The sequence below is a fragment of the Parasteatoda tepidariorum genome, chromosome 10 (assembly GCF_982258835.1).
Source record: "Parasteatoda tepidariorum strain Cologne lab strain chromosome 10, Ptep-v5.0, whole genome shotgun sequence".
NCBI classification, from domain to species: domain Eukaryota; kingdom Metazoa; phylum Arthropoda; class Arachnida; order Araneae; family Theridiidae; genus Parasteatoda; species Parasteatoda tepidariorum.
In genome coordinates, this window is record NC_141764.1 from 15,672,029 (window position 1) to 15,690,504 (window position 18,476).

Genomic DNA, 18,476 nt, shown 5'->3' on the forward strand with positions numbered 1-18,476 from the left:
CTGGCGTGAGAAATCCTCAGTGGTAGATGGATCATAGGTTATAGTCCCCTTGATCTCATGCTAACTGTAGGAGGTTTTCGTGGATTTCCTCTCTATGTAACGCAAATGCGGGTTAGTTCCATCAAAAAGTCCTCCACAAACACAAAATTCTCTCAATATTTGATCAAGGAGTATCCTAGTCTTTTGGAGTGGGTTCAAAATTACAAAGCTACGGAGTTGAACATGAGAAGTCGTAATCCTAAAATTGAGTTGACTGTTCAACGACGGTTATAAAATTGAAAATAAAATAAAATGTATAGGTTGAATATCTTCTTGCATGATCATTAGAGTTTTATATATAAAAGCTATATAGGTAGATATATAGGTAGCTAAGATATATAAAAAAGAAGATACATAGGTAGCTAAAAAGTCAATAAAATAAGAAATTTTTTGTGTACTTTTTATTTACTGTTAAACATGATGTTTGTTTAAAGAAAAGGTGAAGCTTTTTTAAAAGTCAGCATCTCCTGGGCAGACAGTTCGTGGGCAGCATTCGGGGTATCTTCCTTCTTTTTCGATAATCTTGCAAGGGGAATCAGACGGCAATTGGTATACTCCACAGCTAGAAAAAAAATCAGTACATCAATAAGGAAAATTAGAATTGCCATTATGCTTAAATTCTATTAGAGACAAAAGAAAGGTTTAGAAGCCTAAATTGAGAACACAAATCTGCAAATGTATGTAATTCCAATATACAATAAAGGCAAAGAAAAACAATAATAAGAATTTAACTAGAGTAATATACAATTGTCTTTCTTTTGTATTAACATTCCATTTTTTTAAAAAATTAAAACATTGTGCAAATTTTATGTCAAAGTTTAAAAAATCAAAAAAGGGTGATTCTATAGGGATACGAAAAGAAGGAAGAAAAAACTCAGCAGCTAGTAAAATGATCCGTGCATCTTAAAGAAAATGAGAATTATCATTATGTTTAAACTCTATAGAACTCTACATATATATATATGACTTAAACTATTAACTTAGAGACAAAGAAGATGAAGAATACGAATTTAACTAAAATAATAAAAAAATTTCTTTTTTTTTTTATAAACATTGCTTCTTAAAAAAAATGTACAAATTTAAAGATCGAAAAATCAATAAGGCTGATTCTCGGGGTATAAGAGGAAGAAAGGAAAAATTAATAACATTTTTGTCAGACTTAAAACGGAAAATGTGAGTACGGTAAATGTTAGTGAAAATCTAACCTAACTTCTTTCGAAGGGCAAACATGAAATCTTTTTCTCCTCTTTAAGTTACTTTAAAAACAGATTTTACCACATTTGTTCTGTGATTTTAAGAATAAAGTAAACCCTCTCAAAACAGCCAGTATTATGTCAGTGTGATCTTGGTAATAAGCAATTAAAAGACCGATGAAAAAATATGTTCGACATTGCGCTCACGATGCCTTTAGTTTGCAATCGTGCTGTTCATTCATATGAGCGTGCGTGTGGCGCACTAGAAAAAAAACATCATTCTCACTATTTATAGAAAGCTTGGAGAAGAAAGTTCAATCCTCGCAGCCGATTATGCTATTGACGTGTAAAGAGCCATGAGGACTCAGGGACAAAGAGTTCACTTCCATATAAGGTGTCCGGGGTTTATATCTCAGCAATGCCTAGTCGATACGAACCACACCGACCACAGCAATAACGTAAAATATCCTCAATGGTTGACGGATCATGGGTTAGAATCCTCCTGCAGTCAGTCTCACCGTGGGAGGTTTTCAGGGTTTTCCTCTCCATGTAACGCAAATGCGGTTTAGTTCCATCAAACAGTGCTTCAATACTGCAAGTATCTATAACGTTAAATCTGCCGTGACTGAAAGTCCTCTCGTTTGCTGCTAGGTAGAAGTTTGATGATGAAAGGACCTGCTCATGTGTTATCTTCGTCATATGACCAGAGTCATAATTACATAACTTTAAAAGATGGATCCTTAAAAAATGGGTTAGATGATTGGGGAAGGCATTTGGTCATCTATATGAAGCTGAAGAGATTTCAAGCCATTAAGCTTCCAGTATAGTTTTGGAGAAAAAAAATTTATGGCCTAGTAAAACATATTTAAAGTTACTAACACAATTTTTATAACTCATGACGAATGTGCAAGACTTCATAGTATTTCTTTTTTTCGTCAAATTTTGGCTCTAAAGAAAATTTAATTATAAAAGTTGTTTGAAAAATGTTACGAAATTCTTTGCATATAAATAATATCTGTGATTACAGTAAACTACTTTAAGAAAATTTAGAACCCTAAACTAAATATTACTTTAGTTATTCAAAGGCGCAAAAAGATTACGCATAGATAATTTTTTGATAAAATAAAAATCATCTAGACTACTTAAGATAATTTTAAGATAATTAAGATAGTTTAAGATAATTAAGATAGTTAAGATAGTTAAGATAGTATAAGATAGTTAAGATAGTTAGTCCTAGACTACTAAGACAGTTTTAAACAGTTTGAATACTTACTCAGTACCGTAGATTGAGCCTCCAGCCTGGCATGTTTGTATTAAACATCCCTTATCACTGGGGAATTTTTCTCCTACTTTGTATGTTTTCCCCCCTACTGTACATGTATCTGAAAAAAAGAAAAATAAGTTCATAATAATACGAAATAGTGAGAAAAACATTTGCAACCATGATTGAGTTCAACAACTATTAAGACTTTTTTCTAGTAAATAAAGAACAATAGAATTCTAAATAATCCACTATTCTGAGATGTACATCTGTAAATAATATCGATGATTAACCTATTTTCTTATGTAAAATCTATTGTAGTTGAAACCAGATAATATTCCACTCTAAAATAAGAACTGGTGGAATCAATTAATTTAAAATCTATTGATAAGTCATTTTTTTATATTTTCCATGATCCTGATAATGCACTTCTGAAATCTTATGTAAAACATTTTTTTTTCATTCCAATGCTTATTTCTTAACTTGAAAATAAAAGGAAAGGAATATTTAAATTTAAAAAAAAATAAGTACTACTTATTACGAGTATTTTACAATATAAGGTATCGAAAATGATACCTCAAATTTTGTTAAAGATGAAATATATATAATATATATATATATATATATATATATATATATATATATATATATATATATATATATATATATATATATATATATATATATATATATATATATATATATATATATATATATATATATATATATATATATATATCACAAAATTTAAAAAAAAAAATTTTTTTTTTAAGAATTTCACTTACGAAAGTTCTATTTATTATCAAATCGCTGATTTGATACTAATGATTTCATTATATTGATTTTATTATAACCATTTTGTTTATTTAATGCTAATGATTTACATATAATTATTTTAAAACATTTCATGCTCCTAAAACGTCATACAAATTTAATTCTCTTAAAAGAAGTTAGAAGAATTTTCAGAAATAGAAAAAAAATATTTTTGACGTTTTATGCAACGGTGAAGGATAATATTTTTATAATAACTTTAAAATTATTTATCTTTAAAATAACTTTATAATAACTTAATAATAACCATAAAATAGCTTTAAAATTATCTTTCATCAGTTAAAAACGAAACAATATAATGCTTCCTGCACAGTCCAGTACTAGATTTTTGTGATTATAAAATGAATATATTTTGCGGCTTTGAGGAGTAATCCTCCAGACTAAAAGTCTCTGGCTGTCTCCTGGTATGGTACAAGCGAGAGAACATTTATAATAAGGGTTTAATTAAAAAATGAAGGTGTCGATTAGTTTACTAACGTTGATCTACGCAAAGATCAAAACAAAACTATTCACCCCACACCCCTATTCGAAGTGACGTTTCCTCGTAACCATAGTACCCACCACGACGCGAGACGGTTGTTTGGAGGAGTTCTCCTGAAAGCCACACTATGGATGGTGTTTTCTACACTAGGGAACGCTGCAAGCTCGGTACCGCCTAAATTTCCGGGTTACTGTTTCCGTTGTATTTTAAAGCCATTTGGCATCGTTGTGTTTTGAGATACTTGCAAAAAATTTATTTGATTACTTATTACTTGTGTTTACAATGCTAACAATACTTGTGCTTACAATGCTAAAAGTGTTAACGCTAACGTAAGATGGTGCACAGCTTGCACCAAGAACAAACAGTAATAAACTTATGGAAAGAGGTCAAATCAAGACTGCCAAAAAAGCGAGTTATTCAAAATCTAGCAACCATGTCACCTTTTTTAATAATAAATAACAAAATAACTAAAATAAATTTTCGCTCCAAACTCCCCAGAATTGCATAATAACATTAATATCTTATGAAATACTGAAGATTTGAGCTCAGAAGTTATCTAATTTATTTCTTTTATTGAAAACAAAATTATCCGTTTGAAAACATCGCCTATCAGAATAACATGTAGTAAGCAGCTGTAAACTTTTTAACCGGAACTAGAGTAGGTGCCGAGCTCGAGATTGTTATTGTTTACATTTCTACTTAAAACACCATCCGTACTACTACTATGAATGCTATTGTTATGCAAAAACAACTTTTTTCCGGGTTTACTGTGTTTCTAACCTCCCTAATCCTTTCGGTCGCAGTGTCCAATTATCTTTACATCTTTGCATCTCTATATTCCTTAGCAGCACGTCCGCTGTAAAGAACACAATTAAAAGTTCTGTTCGTCATTTGTAGCGCAACTGTGCATTCATCTCTTATTAATTTTCAAAATATAATTGCACGCAATTCCTTCCTTGAGTTTTATTATTAATCCATAATAAACTCTTTATGTAGTATTTTTTAACAGAAAATTCAGCTTCAAGATTCAGAAACAGAAAAATGTATAATCGAAAGTCTTCCTTACCTTCAGCTTGAACTGCGAAAAGCACAAAGCTAATCAAGAAGATGACTGCAATGTTTCGACACATGATACTTTCGTGATTATCCTAAGAGAAAGATACAGCATTAAAGTGCGTTGAAATAAAAGTAGGCAACAAATCTTTAAACTTATTTGTAATAATAGCAAAGACAAAGATTAAAAAATCATACTGATTCTGTAATTTTCGAAAAGGAGCACATAATTTTTTTCATCGAAGGCTTTCTCGCAGTAAAATGCAGTTAAAACGATTTTTTTCAAGTGAAAAATGGCAGCTATAGATCAAGATTTAGCAAGGTCCTTTTTTTCTGTTTTCTTGTTGTTATTAATACGCGTTCAGAAATGCTAAATCACTAACACGTTTAAAATATGTAAAATACACATTAAAAATACTCTTCCTAGTGTCACAGCTCCTCATACAAAAACAAATGAGGTATTAACATAATTTTATGTTTTTACTATACATATCACGGTTTGATGCTAAAGTAGGTGTTATCGAACATATCAAAATTGTCCTCTGTGACAGCAAGTATGGAAGGTCTTTTGACTCTAAGAGAAATAATATGTTAATGATTCGTGTGCATTTTGTATGCTAATCAATACAGGACCTTCCTGAACCTTTGTTCATAGTCTTTTATCATAAGTTTTTAATCTTTGTCACAAGGGAAGATATCAGAAGGTAAACATAATAGGCCGCAAAATAAAGCTTAAATGAAAAAAAATCACTTTAATATATTATATCTAGAAAAATATATGTTTAAAAAATTATTAAATATTTAAAAAAGAATGCCAATTTGGCGATATTTTTACTTCTAGATGAGAATTATGTTTCATAGAGATGGGAATGCGGGATAAGAGATTAAACTAAAAACTCTTTTCGTATTCGGAAAACTACAGCTTTTCTTCATAATAAAATTACGCGTTATTTGCATAATCAGCTCAGAAAACACACATAATGGTAGAAAAGAATAATAATAAAAGAATAATAAGAAGGAATAATAGAAAATAAAAAAGATAGAAATGATGCAATTTAAGTACGGTATATTGAAGGTGAAGGTATAATTTTAAATTAACCTCTTCCTGTGGAGAAATATCATGGCTTCAGAACTTCAATGCTTAAAAAGTTACATTTTTTTTAAATAAAAGCTTGCCAATTTGGTGAAATTTTATGGAACGATGCGTTATTGCATGGGGCGACAAAGCTTTCCAAAAACAATCTTAAAAGTGGATAAAATTTAACCTAACAGTCATGCATAACAGTGACAAACTCACACCTGTCCCAAAAATAGCATATTCTCCAAAAAGAGTTATTCATCGAAACAACTTAAGAAGAATATTAATAAGATGATACTTACTTGCTTGTTGTTCGAAGAAAATCTGCACTGGTGAAATATTTGCCTGCTTTTATACTTTCAGGATTTTACCTATTCTGCGAATTTTCTTTTATTAGTTTTATAGAGAATTAAATTTTACGATTCGAATAAAAGAAAATTTCTTTAAAAAAAAATAATGGTTATTCGACATGTGTGAGAACAGACTATGCAAGAACAAATATTAAACGACTTTGAAAAACATAAATTTTTCTCCTTAAATTATAGGAAAAGATAAAACGTATAATCTTGATTGCGAAATAAAAATAAATTTTTTTAGGCATGTATACACCTGCTTATATCAAAATTTATGAAAATAATTTTATAACTTTTATCTTAAACTTGAGCAATTTAAGAAATGATTTATAAGATAGGAATAGATCATAAAATTTTAGATATTTTAGAATCCTTTCAATATTTTGATAAAAACAAAATACTTCAAATAATTAAATATTTTAAATAATAATTATTAACTAATAATACTGCAGAAAAGTTATCTAAAATGATGCCTGTACTTTTTAATTAATGATGAAAATCTTGACGACTCTTTTTTTGAAACATGTACAATTCACAACATTGTTGCCACCTAGGATAGCTTAACAAGGTGAGGTATTTTCTAATAAAACTGTATTATCCATGTGCGTCTCATGCGTTTGATTTTTGATGCGGATAAAATTAAGACACACACTTTTATAAAATATCAAAATCTTACCTTCGATCGAAAAAATAAGTAAACAAATAAATTAAAATTAAAAAAAATAACATACCTATAAATAATTTTCAAGCAATAACAAAAATTCCTTTCCCCTAAATGATACATTTTTAAAATTTCTTAGTTTGTTGTTAACTTAATTTAAATCTATAGTAATTCAGAAAATTTCATTTTAGTTGTTTGATTTATCAGAGGAGACTGCTTCAGATTTTTAATTATTAAGAGGTGGCATATAAACTTCGACTCCTGCGCTGACAATATTTTTACAATTTTGCAACCTGCATTTTCAGAACGGTAATTGTCAGAAAGATCCTTTTGCCTGCTTTTAGAATTTCGAAGAATATGAATGATGAACATAAGAGAATTCTTTTTTATATCTGAAATAATTTTTCGTCTTTTGAATCAAATGGGGATTTTTTTAAATTTTTATATAGCGGCTTTGTTTAATAGCAAAATATAAAATATTTCAATAACAAAATATTGAATATTAAAATTTAAGCCTTGGCAATACGAATTAAAGTATAAAAACTAAAATGAGGGATATTTCCAAATCCCTTTGATCTAAATAGTTAAGATGTATAGATTTTTTGTGCTGAATAAATTCTTACTTAGTTTCTTTTGTGCATAGTAAATTGTTTTTATAATAACTTTTTAGAACGAATGAAGGAATTTACGTATATTAAATACTACCCTATTATAATTTCTTTTAATAATTGCTCCAAATTTCTTTTTAGTGTTTGCAGATCTTAACCTTTTTTAATTTAAAGTATAGATGAAAATTACGACTGAATTTAGTTTTTATTCGAACTTCGCGCATAGATGTCGTTGCTAAAAATTAAAATTTTAGAGTTTTTTAAAAAAATATATGCATATATAAATCGCTTAATACTTTACAACAAAACTTTTTTAAATATTTCTTATAAAATGGTACAGATGTTTGCAGAAGAGTAAAAATTTTCACATTAAGTTTTATTTGGTTTTCTAAATAGTTTGATTTTAAAAAAATTGCTGCAAATTAATAGTTTTATCTGGAATATAAAGAAGATGTCCTAGATTACCTTGAAAAAGCATTTCACCCACTGGAAAGCTTTTTTTTTCATCCACATTTGGTAACGTTTCGTTAGTGCTGACAGAGGTTAGGCATCAAAATAGAAATTTTTACTAGGTATATTACGTGATATGGTTATTTAATTATAATTTAACAAAGATTGTTAATTGATTTAAAATTTTTCAAATAGCCTAACTCAATATAGCTTGATATAGCTATTGTTTTTGCGTTATTGAAACAAAAAAGCAAAATTAATAAAACCTGCTTCACCAATAATTCTATTGGTTCATAAACTTAGCAATTATTTTATTGGTCCATATACTTAGCAGCTAAAATATTTAATCGAAGAGTTTTCAAGAAAAACAAGAGTTTTCAAGAAATAAGAATACAGGTTCCTTGACAGAAATACAATGTCCTTCACTAATGGAACTTTCAGATTTTAAAATTTCTGAAGAGAGATATTTAAAAAGTTATTTTCGAACGTAAAAGGTGTTTAAGGTAAAAACGTACAATTTCTGCAGCGTACAATTCGTACAGATTCTCATAACTGTCAATGAAGCTTTAAGATTTTAGAGGTTTAAATTAGCAGCATTAAATTATGTTGTTGTTGTTGTTGTTGTTGTTAATTTACGTCGCACTAGAGCTGCACAATGGGCTATTGGCGACGGTCTGGGAAACATCCCGGAGGATGATCCGAAGACATGCCATCACAATTTTGATCCTCTGCGGAGGGAATGGCACCCCCGCTTTGGTAGCCCGACGACCTGCGCGCGAAGTCGAGCACTTTACGGTAGCACAGTTTAACGAGGACCAATACCGCACACCCTCGGTCCCTACGCAGACTGATCCAAGTGGTCACCCACCCGCACACTGACCGCAGCCAGTGATGCTTGACTTCGGTGATCTGCTGGGAACCGTGTCTTAACGATCAGTCCACTGCGGGACCATTAAATTATGAACGAAAAATAATGTTTTCTAAAGCAGATGGCAAAACCCTTATAGCAAAAATATAGCAATAAGCTAGTAATATGCATTAATTATGTTATCATTTGCAATAACTGCACAAAATCTCGCCATTTAGCATATTCATGGAAATACCGACATTTCTTATAACAAACTATTTTTTCTTTACATTTTCTTACTATAACTGTAGAAATATTCAATAAAATTATAAATTATTTTTGAAAAATTTTTAATCAGTTAAAAATATAATTTTTAACATTTGAAACAATTTTTAAAAACTTTGCCGTATGAGAATTTAAAGCCATATTCCTCTCCTACTGCGCACGCTCAGAAAAAACGTACAAATAAATTTTTTTCTTCATTACTAAATTTTGAATTGCATTAAAAAATCCGATAAGAATATCTTGAAAATTTAAAAAACATTTAGCAACTTTCTGAGTAGCTATTGTAAAGTCTGAAGGAAAGTTCCATATGGTAAGTGGTTTTCCAGAAACTGTTTTGCACTATAAACCGGACTTAGTAAAACTGTCAGCAGCGTTATTGAAGACTATTCCCTATTAAAGTATGCTTCATTTCACATGTTTTCTTTCCTCATACCATCATATTTTGTTGTTCAGATAATCAATGTAGGGTATTATCATTTGCTATTAAATTTTGTTTATATTTCAAAATGAAATTTGGGAAAAGCCCCTTACTACTCAAAACTTCGAAAAGCTATTCAGAAAATTGTGAGAAACGTTTTAATTTTTCAAAATATTCAAATCTGATTTTTTTTCTGAAGTTTCTAAATACGATTTAAAAAAATATGACAATAACAAATTGAAAAGTTTTCCGCTCATGCGTGATATAAAAGAATTATTTTAAATGCTTATATCTCACTTAATTTTAAAATGATGTGCTCTTTCTTAATTAAAAATTACTTCAAAAATTTTGTTCAATTTATAGAATATTTTTACAGATGAAAAAAAAATATGCAAATGTCGGTATTGCCATAAATATTTAAGCCAGGTTTGCGAATTTTTGTGCAATTATTGCAAATGATAATCACAGTAATTGATAGAATTTACCAGTTAATTTCTAAATGTAATGACTTAGGGTGCTCAAAAACACTCTTATTTCATTCGTAATTTACTGCTGATTTTTCAAAACCCTGAAATCTTTAAACTTTCTTGACACATTTGAGAAATCGCACGACCTAAGGACTTTTGAAGTTATAAAATGATACTTTAAGTATTTCTTGAGAAATTTAAAAAAAAAAATACAATTGCAATTTTAAATATAACAATTTTAAAAAAATATTTAGCATTGCTAATAATATTGCTGCTACTACATCTTACCCTACAAGGTAATATTAAGGTAATATCAATTTCACTCTATACGGCCCTATAGGATAAATAAAAAAAATAGTGGTTGGTGTGTTAGTATAGTTGGTTTTTAATAAAGTAGGAAGTTATTATATTTTTTTAAAAAATACTTTTATTTACTTCAGAATTATCTTTATAGTACACATAACAGAAAATAATTAACGGCAACACTATTTAATATTAACTTAGTAACGTAACATCTTACGTCAAAACAATATGTTTGAATAATTAACAACTGCTGTCAAAAATACATGCCTCAAATATACAATCTATAACAAAAAATCGACACACCAAGAAGCAATCATCCGATTGTTTTGAAATTTCGTATGCATAATTTTTTGAACAGATCAGGCTGGAATGATGCCGACTGGGGACGTATAGTCTTTAGCGACGAATCCCGCTCCCAACTGTGTCCTGACGATCATCGAAGACGGCAGAGTGGAGGATCCTGCCTTCACTATTGCACGCCACACCGGCCCTCAACGAGGCATTAAGATCTGGGGTGCCATTTCCTTTGACAGCCGGACCCCTTTGGTCGTCATTAGAGGTACACTTACTGCACAGCGGTACGTCGACGACATCCTAAAACCTGTTTTGCTACCGTTCCTTTTGCAGCGCCCTGGGCAGGTTTTTCAGACCACATACGGCACGTGTTGCTATGAACTGTCTGCAAGCTTGTCACACTCTTCCTTGGCCTGCCAGATCACCAGATCTCTCTCCCACCGAGCATGTCTGGGATATGATGGGAAGGCGATTGCATCTGGCACGGAATGTTGATGACCTCGTTTGACAATTGGATCGAATTTGGCAAGAAATACAGCAAGAGACCATCTGGGAGCTTTATCGGTCTATCCCACGCCGTGTGGCAGCTTGTATGCAGGTTAGAGGCGGGTCAACACCTTATTGAACTTGTTACTGTAACTCTGCAATAAATTATTCAATTGTTCTGAAATTTTAATCATTTACTATTCTGTTCATTGTCTTCCTATCCACCAATTTTCGTTTCAATCGGACAATTCCTTCTTCTATATATATATATATATATATATATATATATATATATATATATATATATATATATATATACATTTTTCTTTAATTTAAACTTTACTCATACTAAAAAAATACATTATAATTTTTATTGTATCATTTCTAACATTTGGCGGCCCACAGAAGTGCCGCGGCACAGTGGTTGAGATGTTGAGAATCACTGAATTAAGGTCTATAATTTTTGGCGACTTTTCGCTTGTGCCTGGCTAACCAATAATTACCTGGTATTACTTTACTTATTTTTCCTTGTAGTTAAGAACTCCAATTATTGAGTTTGAATCCATTTACATTATTTTACATTTAATTACTTTGCAACAGCAAAAAAATATGGAAAATAATCATACAATATTTTAATTATTGTACAAAATATTGCGAAATATATTGGATGCTAGATCTCTGGAGGTTTAAAAGTCATTAGAGCTCTACTTGAAGAAAAAAAATCTCTTAAGATTGCCGTACAATATGGTATAGACATTTCTAGATAAAATATCCAGCATTTAAATCATTCATTTGCTATTGGTTGCAGTAAATTCTGTTTTTCAAAAGTATAGTTCAAATTACCACGCATTTAGTAAAAGATGCAAAACTGTAAATGTAACTGAATAAATGGTTTTTATGTCATGATCTAAGGTATCTAGAAAGAAGTACCGAACTTTACCCCATTTAATGAATTTCATTACACATTTCAAAATCGTATTTTTTTTCTTAATTTCACCAAAATAATTAATTCGAAAAAAATTACCGACAGTTTCGCATTTCGTATTGCTAGAAGCATGAAAAATTGTAATACATTCCGTTTGTGTTGACAATGCTCTTTTTTTTAGTGTACGTTCTTTTATTTCTTCAAAGCTATTTGACATTTGCATAAATATATTGTCTAAATTTCCATATTAAAAAAAAACATATTAATTTAAACTCCTTGACATTTATCATTGGCTCTAAATTTATTGTCATTTGATTCTAAAAATTGTTTGATTTCGATACTGATAGCCATTAAATATCCACAGAAACTTAAAATAAGCGTAATGAAAATGTAATTTCAGTATTTTTTAGAGGTAAAAGGTATTTATAAATCATTCTTAATTAAAAAAACTATTTCCTGTGCATGTACTTAAAAGTTTTTATTTATTCATACATCTAACATCATATATAACGATTAATTTAAATAAAATTTAATACGTCTTTTATGGTACATAAAAGCACATAAAAATAGACATAAACCAAAAAACTATGTATACAAAGGGAATATTCTTTGCTTTTTGCATATTATTTTACTTATATTAACTAGTTAAAGACACTTTGAAGAAAATTAGTAAAAGAAAGTGATATAATTCTTTATTCTTATTTTTTAAAATAGGTTTATTTTAAATTCGGATATAGAAATTATATTTTAACTCTATTTTAGGTTCATCAAAAGTTTAAAGTAAAAATAAAGATGTTTAATTCATTATTTAATTTTTAGTGGATAATGTTTTTTATTCCATTCTGTTCAAGACGTTGCGACCCTTTTCTGACAGCTGTTTGCCCCAAATGCTGAAAACTTAAGAGATCATCCACCTAGACCTTGAATTTTAAGCTCTCCAGTTAATTTTCAAAATCTATTTTAATTGCCATTGCTTTAAAGATTAAAATTTAACAATGTGGGAATAATATTAAAACAAGATCTGCCCTTTTTTTTCGTTAACCTTTAGCGAATCAATGTAGTCATATAAGTAGGCATGTAGTTACGTTTAGGAATCGATTCCATTGGTGGCAAAAATCAATAATTTATTTTATCACTCTTTTCCGTTATCAGATTTACATTGAGTATTTAATTAAATAGACATTTAAATCAGGGTTTATAAGTCTAGACTTATACTAATGCCTGGAATATAATTGCAACCAGTATTGAATTTAATAAAAATGCAGTTTTGCAACAGTTTTTAAGCGTACCAGTTTGCATTTTAGTTAGTTTATATAATGATAAGTTTGCAAGTAGAAATGGGAAATTTTCGCTCTGACTTTTTCACATTCGATTTTTGTTTAGAAATTGTTTTGATATGCTTTTGTGTCTGTTTTGTGTCTGATTTCATAACTTGATCGATAATTTATTCTAATTAGCATGTCAATTTCAGCAGATTCTGATATAATTGATAAAATTTTAGATACAATAAATACTTTTATTTATGTGAGATAGTGTTATTTTAAGACAGCTTTACAACGTCTTTTCATCGAGTGAACGAGTGTTTGCAGTTTATCTTTCGTCATCACATGATACCAAGAATCAATTATAGCTTCACTTAGTTGTCTTTTATTGGACGGACGTTTTTTTCGTACAAGAATTTTCAAACGTCGCCACAAATTTTCAATTGGATTGAGATCAGGGCTATTTCCTGGCCATGGTAAAATATCTATGCCTTTATTTTGAAACCATGCTTTGCATACTTTTGCTGTGTGGCATGGAGCTGAATCCTGTTGAAAAATAAATGGTGCGTTGTTGGGGAAGAGATCCGTGATGGAAGGTCTCAATTTAAGCAGGATTCAGCTCCATGCCACACAGCAAAAGTATGCAAAGCATGGTTTCAAAATAAAGGCATAGACATATTACCATGGCCAGGAAACAGCCCTGATCTCAATCCAATTGAAAATTTGTGGTGACGTTTGAAAATTCTTGTACGAAAAAAACGTCCATCCAATAAAAGACAACTAAGTGAACCTATAATTGATTCTTGGCACCATGTGATTACGAAAGATGAACTCCAAACACTTGTTCACTCGATGAAAAGACGCTGTGAAGCTGTCTTAAAAATTAAGGGTAGTCCTACTAAGTATTGATTGTGTAAGTATCACTTTCAAAAAATGCAAATCTAAGATAGATCTTACTATTAATGGCATAACTTTTTTTGTAATACAGATATTGTAATACTGTGTTTATTATTAAATTCTACATTAAATTACCTTAAATTTGATATATAAACGTTTGTATTTAAGTGAAAATTAATATATTCTACAAGCACACAAAGTTGAAAAACATGAAACTTTCAAAGAGAGTCCACACTTTTGGCCACCACTGTATATATATATATATATATATATATGACAAGAAAGCGGGGAAGGCCGGGGTTGAGATGAGATGATTCGGTGGAGTTTGATTTTTTGCAATTAATAAAAAGAATTGGAGATCAAAGATAAATTAAAAGTCGTGAAAGAGAAATCTGCAGAGAAAGGCATTGACCATCATTGGGCTGTCTGGCCAACTAGGATGATGATGATAGCTGATATTCATGTGCAAATCATATAATTCACACTCAGAAGCTAACTTTTTACGGTTTTTTATCAAGTAAATGTTTTATTTAATTTTATATTTTACAACCGTCGTTGAAGAGACCCAATATTGGGCTTACGACTACCAATGTTCAACTCCGCAATCTTGAAATTTTGAACCCATTCCAGAAATTTTATTTACGAACAGTTGAACTATACATACTGAAATTTAACACTTCAATTTTTTTGTTTTTGAAATTTCAAAAATATGCCTTTAGGATTCCTGGGACATGAAAGGACAATTTTTAAGGAAAAGGTCCTAGCATAAAATAAATTTCAAATGATTTCTAGATTGAAAAAAATTGTAAAAAAGAAATTCAAAAAGTGCCCCTACCTATGTTAGCAAAATATATACAATGAATTTAGCACGTTTTGGACAAAAGAAACTTTTTTTAACTATTGTAAGAATTTCATAACAAGTATCTTACAAACTGATTCTCACTTGTCAATATTTAACAAACTTAAAATGATTTCAACATTAAAAGGAGAAAATGTGCAAAATGTCCGGTAATTTTTTTTTAAATTTCTCAAGAAATACTTAAAGAATTATTGTATAACTTTAAAGGTGTTTAGATTTCAGAGTTTTGAGGGATCGGTAACAAATTACGAATAAAAACAGAGTGTTTTTGAGCACCCTAAGTCATTACATTTACAAATTATCTGGTAAATTCTATCAATTACTGTGTTTATCATTTGCAATAACTGCACAAAAATTTGTAAACCTGGCTTAAATATTCTTGACAATACCGACATTGGCATTTTTTTCATCTGTAAAAATATTCAATAAATTAAACAAAATGTTTGGAGTCATTTTTAATTAATAACGAACATATCATTTTAAAATTATGTAATGTATGAGAATTTAAAATAATCCTTTAGTATCAAACGTGCGGTGAAAAAATTTCAATTTGTTTTTATAATTTTGTTTTGAATCGTATTTAGATATTTCTGAAAAAGATTTGTTTCGAATATTTTGAAAATTTAAAAAGTTTCTCGTAATTTTCTGAATGGCTTTTCTAAATTTTGCAAGAAAGTTCTGAATGTTAAGGGTCTTTTTCCAAATTTCATTTTGTATTATCAACGAAATTAAATAATAAATGACCTACATTAGATACATTGACTGATCAAAAGATGACCCTACATTGATTGTCCAGACAACAAAATATGATGGTATGAGGATAGAAAACTGAAATGAAGCATACTTGAATAGGGAATAGTCTTCAATAACGCTGGTGTCATTTTTCTAAGTCCTGCTTAATAGTGCAGAAAAATTTGTGGAAGACCCCTTACCTTTCGGAAATTTCTTTCGAACTTTACGAAAGCTACTCAGAAAGTTGATAAATTTGCTTTTTAAATTTTCAGGATATTCTTATTGGATTTTTTAATACAATTCAAAACAAAATCATGAAGAAAAAAATTTATTTCCACATTTCATTTTTTCTACTCATGCGCAGTCGAGAGAATATGGCTTTAAATGCTCATTAGGCTAAATTTTTCAAAATTGCTTCAAATATTGAAATGATATTTTTTACTGATTAAAAATTTTCAAAAATATTGTCGAATCTTATTGAATATTTCCACAGTTACATGAAGAAAGTGTGTGGGAAAAAATAGTTTGTTTTATTGTACAGTTATTGAGATTTTGTACAGTTATTGCAAATGATAAAATGATAATCTAATTATTAAATACATGTAACAAGCTTATTGCTATAATTTTTCCCTAAGGGTTTTTACCATATGTGTTCAAAATCACTCCTTTTCGTTCATAATTTAATACTGGTCATTTAAACCTCTAAAATCTTTCAACTTCATTGATAGTTATGAGAAATTGTGCGAATTGTATGTTGTATAAATTATACGGATGGATCTTAAACACCTTTAAAGTTGGAAAATAATTCTTTATGTATCTCTTTAAAAATTTTAAAAAATACCAGAAACTAAAAGTTACATTAGTGAAGGATATTGTATTTCTCTCATGGAACTTGTATTATTATTTTTTCAAAACTCTTAGTTACCCACAATTTTGCGATTAAATATTTAAGCTGATAAGTATATGAACAGACAAAACAAAATTGCTTGATTTCAAGCTTTATCGAAATAGGCTCTTTGAAACATTTTCAATCAGTTAGCAATTTTATGTTAAAACATAATCAAATCACGATATGGCGTAGTATACTCTCGATAAGGCGTAATATATCTAGTAAAAATTTCTATTCTGTTACCTAAACTCCGTCACTACTAGCGAAACGTAACAAAAACTGGATGAAAAAAAGTGAAAGAAAAGCTTTCCCGAGGGAGAAGTGCTTTTTCAAGGAAATTTATAACTTATTTTTTATATTTCAGATAAAACTATAGTAATTTGCACCAACTCTCTTGGAATCAAACCATTTAGAAAACTAAATAAAACTTACTGTGGAAATTTATACTCTTCTGCAAACATCTGCATCGTTTTATAAGAAATCATTCGAAAAGCTTTGTTGTAAAGCTATTGAAAGAATTATTAAAAGAAATTATGATGGGGTGTTATTTTATATGCATAAACTCCTTCATTCGTTCTAAAAAATTATTATAAAACCAATTTACTACGCACGAAAAAATCTACTAAGTAAGAATTAATTCAGCCCATTAAAGCAGCCAAACTATTTAGCTCAAAGGCTTTGGAAATGACCCTTATTTTAGCCTTTTACATTAACTCGCATTAACCAGGACTAAACTTTAATAGTCAATACTTTGAAAACAAAGTTGCTAATTTTTTTTTAAATTTTAAAAATTAAAATTTGATTTGGAAGACGAAAACCGATTTTAAAGATAACGAAGAATTCTCTTATAATCTTCATATATATTCTTCGAAATTCTAAAAGCAGACAAATACAACTTTCTAACAATTATCTTTCTGAAAATACTGGTTGCAGAATTGTAATAATATTGTCAGCGCAGGGCTCGAAGCTTATGTGCCCCCTCTTAATATTAAAAAATCTGAAGCTTTCTAATAAATCAAATCTCTAATAAATCAGACAACTGTAATGAGATTTTCTGAATTACCCTCGACTTAAATTAGGTTATCAACAAGCTGAAAAATTTAAAAAGTGTAACAGTCAGATGAAAGAAATTTTTGTCTCTGCTTTAAAATTATTTATAGATATGTAATATTTTTTATGTATTTACTTATTTTTTCAATCAAATGTAAACTTTTGGTAGTTTATAGACGTGTATGCTTTAAATTTATCAGTATCAAAAATCAGACGCCTGAGACGTACTTGAATAATATAGTTTTAATAGAAAATGCCTCACCTCATTAAGCTATCCTAATTGGCGACAATATTATGAATTTTATATGTTTAAAAAAATGTTGTCTTAAAAAGAGTTGTCAAATTTTTTACAATTAATTGAGAAGTAAAAGCAATGTGGATCACTTTTGCTGTATTATTAGATAATAATTGTTATTCAAAATAATTAAATATTTGAACCATTTTATTCTTTCAAAAGATATAAAAGATTCGAAAATTTCAGAAATGTTATAATCTTTTCCTATCTTATAAATCATTTCTTAAATTGTTTAAGTTTAAGATAAAAGGTATAAAATTATTGTCATAAATTTTCCTATAAGCAGGTGCATATACACTTAAAAAAAATTATTTAATTTCGCCATCAAGATTAGGCAATTTTATCTATTCCTATATTTTAAAGATAAAAATTTATGTTTTTCAGAGTCGTTTAATATTTATACTTGCATAGTCTGTTCTAACAGTTATATAATTACCATAGTTTTTTTAAAGAAAAAAT

General features: G+C 29.2%; 1 protein-coding gene across 1 annotated transcript; it reads right to left on the minus strand.

The window, feature by feature from the left end:
* Positions 1 to 425: 425 nt before the first annotated feature.
* LOC107450659 (U-scoloptoxin(16)-Er13a) lies at positions 426 to 6,317 on the minus strand. Its single transcript, XM_016066506.4, has 4 exons — positions 6,239 to 6,317; positions 4,872 to 4,953; positions 2,506 to 2,614; positions 426 to 601 (listed from the first exon to the last, which is right to left on the minus strand). The coding sequence occupies exons 2-4, from the start codon at positions 4,933 to 4,935 to the stop codon at positions 490 to 492; spliced, it is 285 nt and encodes a 94-aa protein (XP_015921992.3). The 5' UTR covers positions 4,936 to 4,953; positions 6,239 to 6,317; the 3' UTR covers positions 426 to 489.
* Positions 6,318 to 18,476: the final 12,159 nt, after the last annotated feature.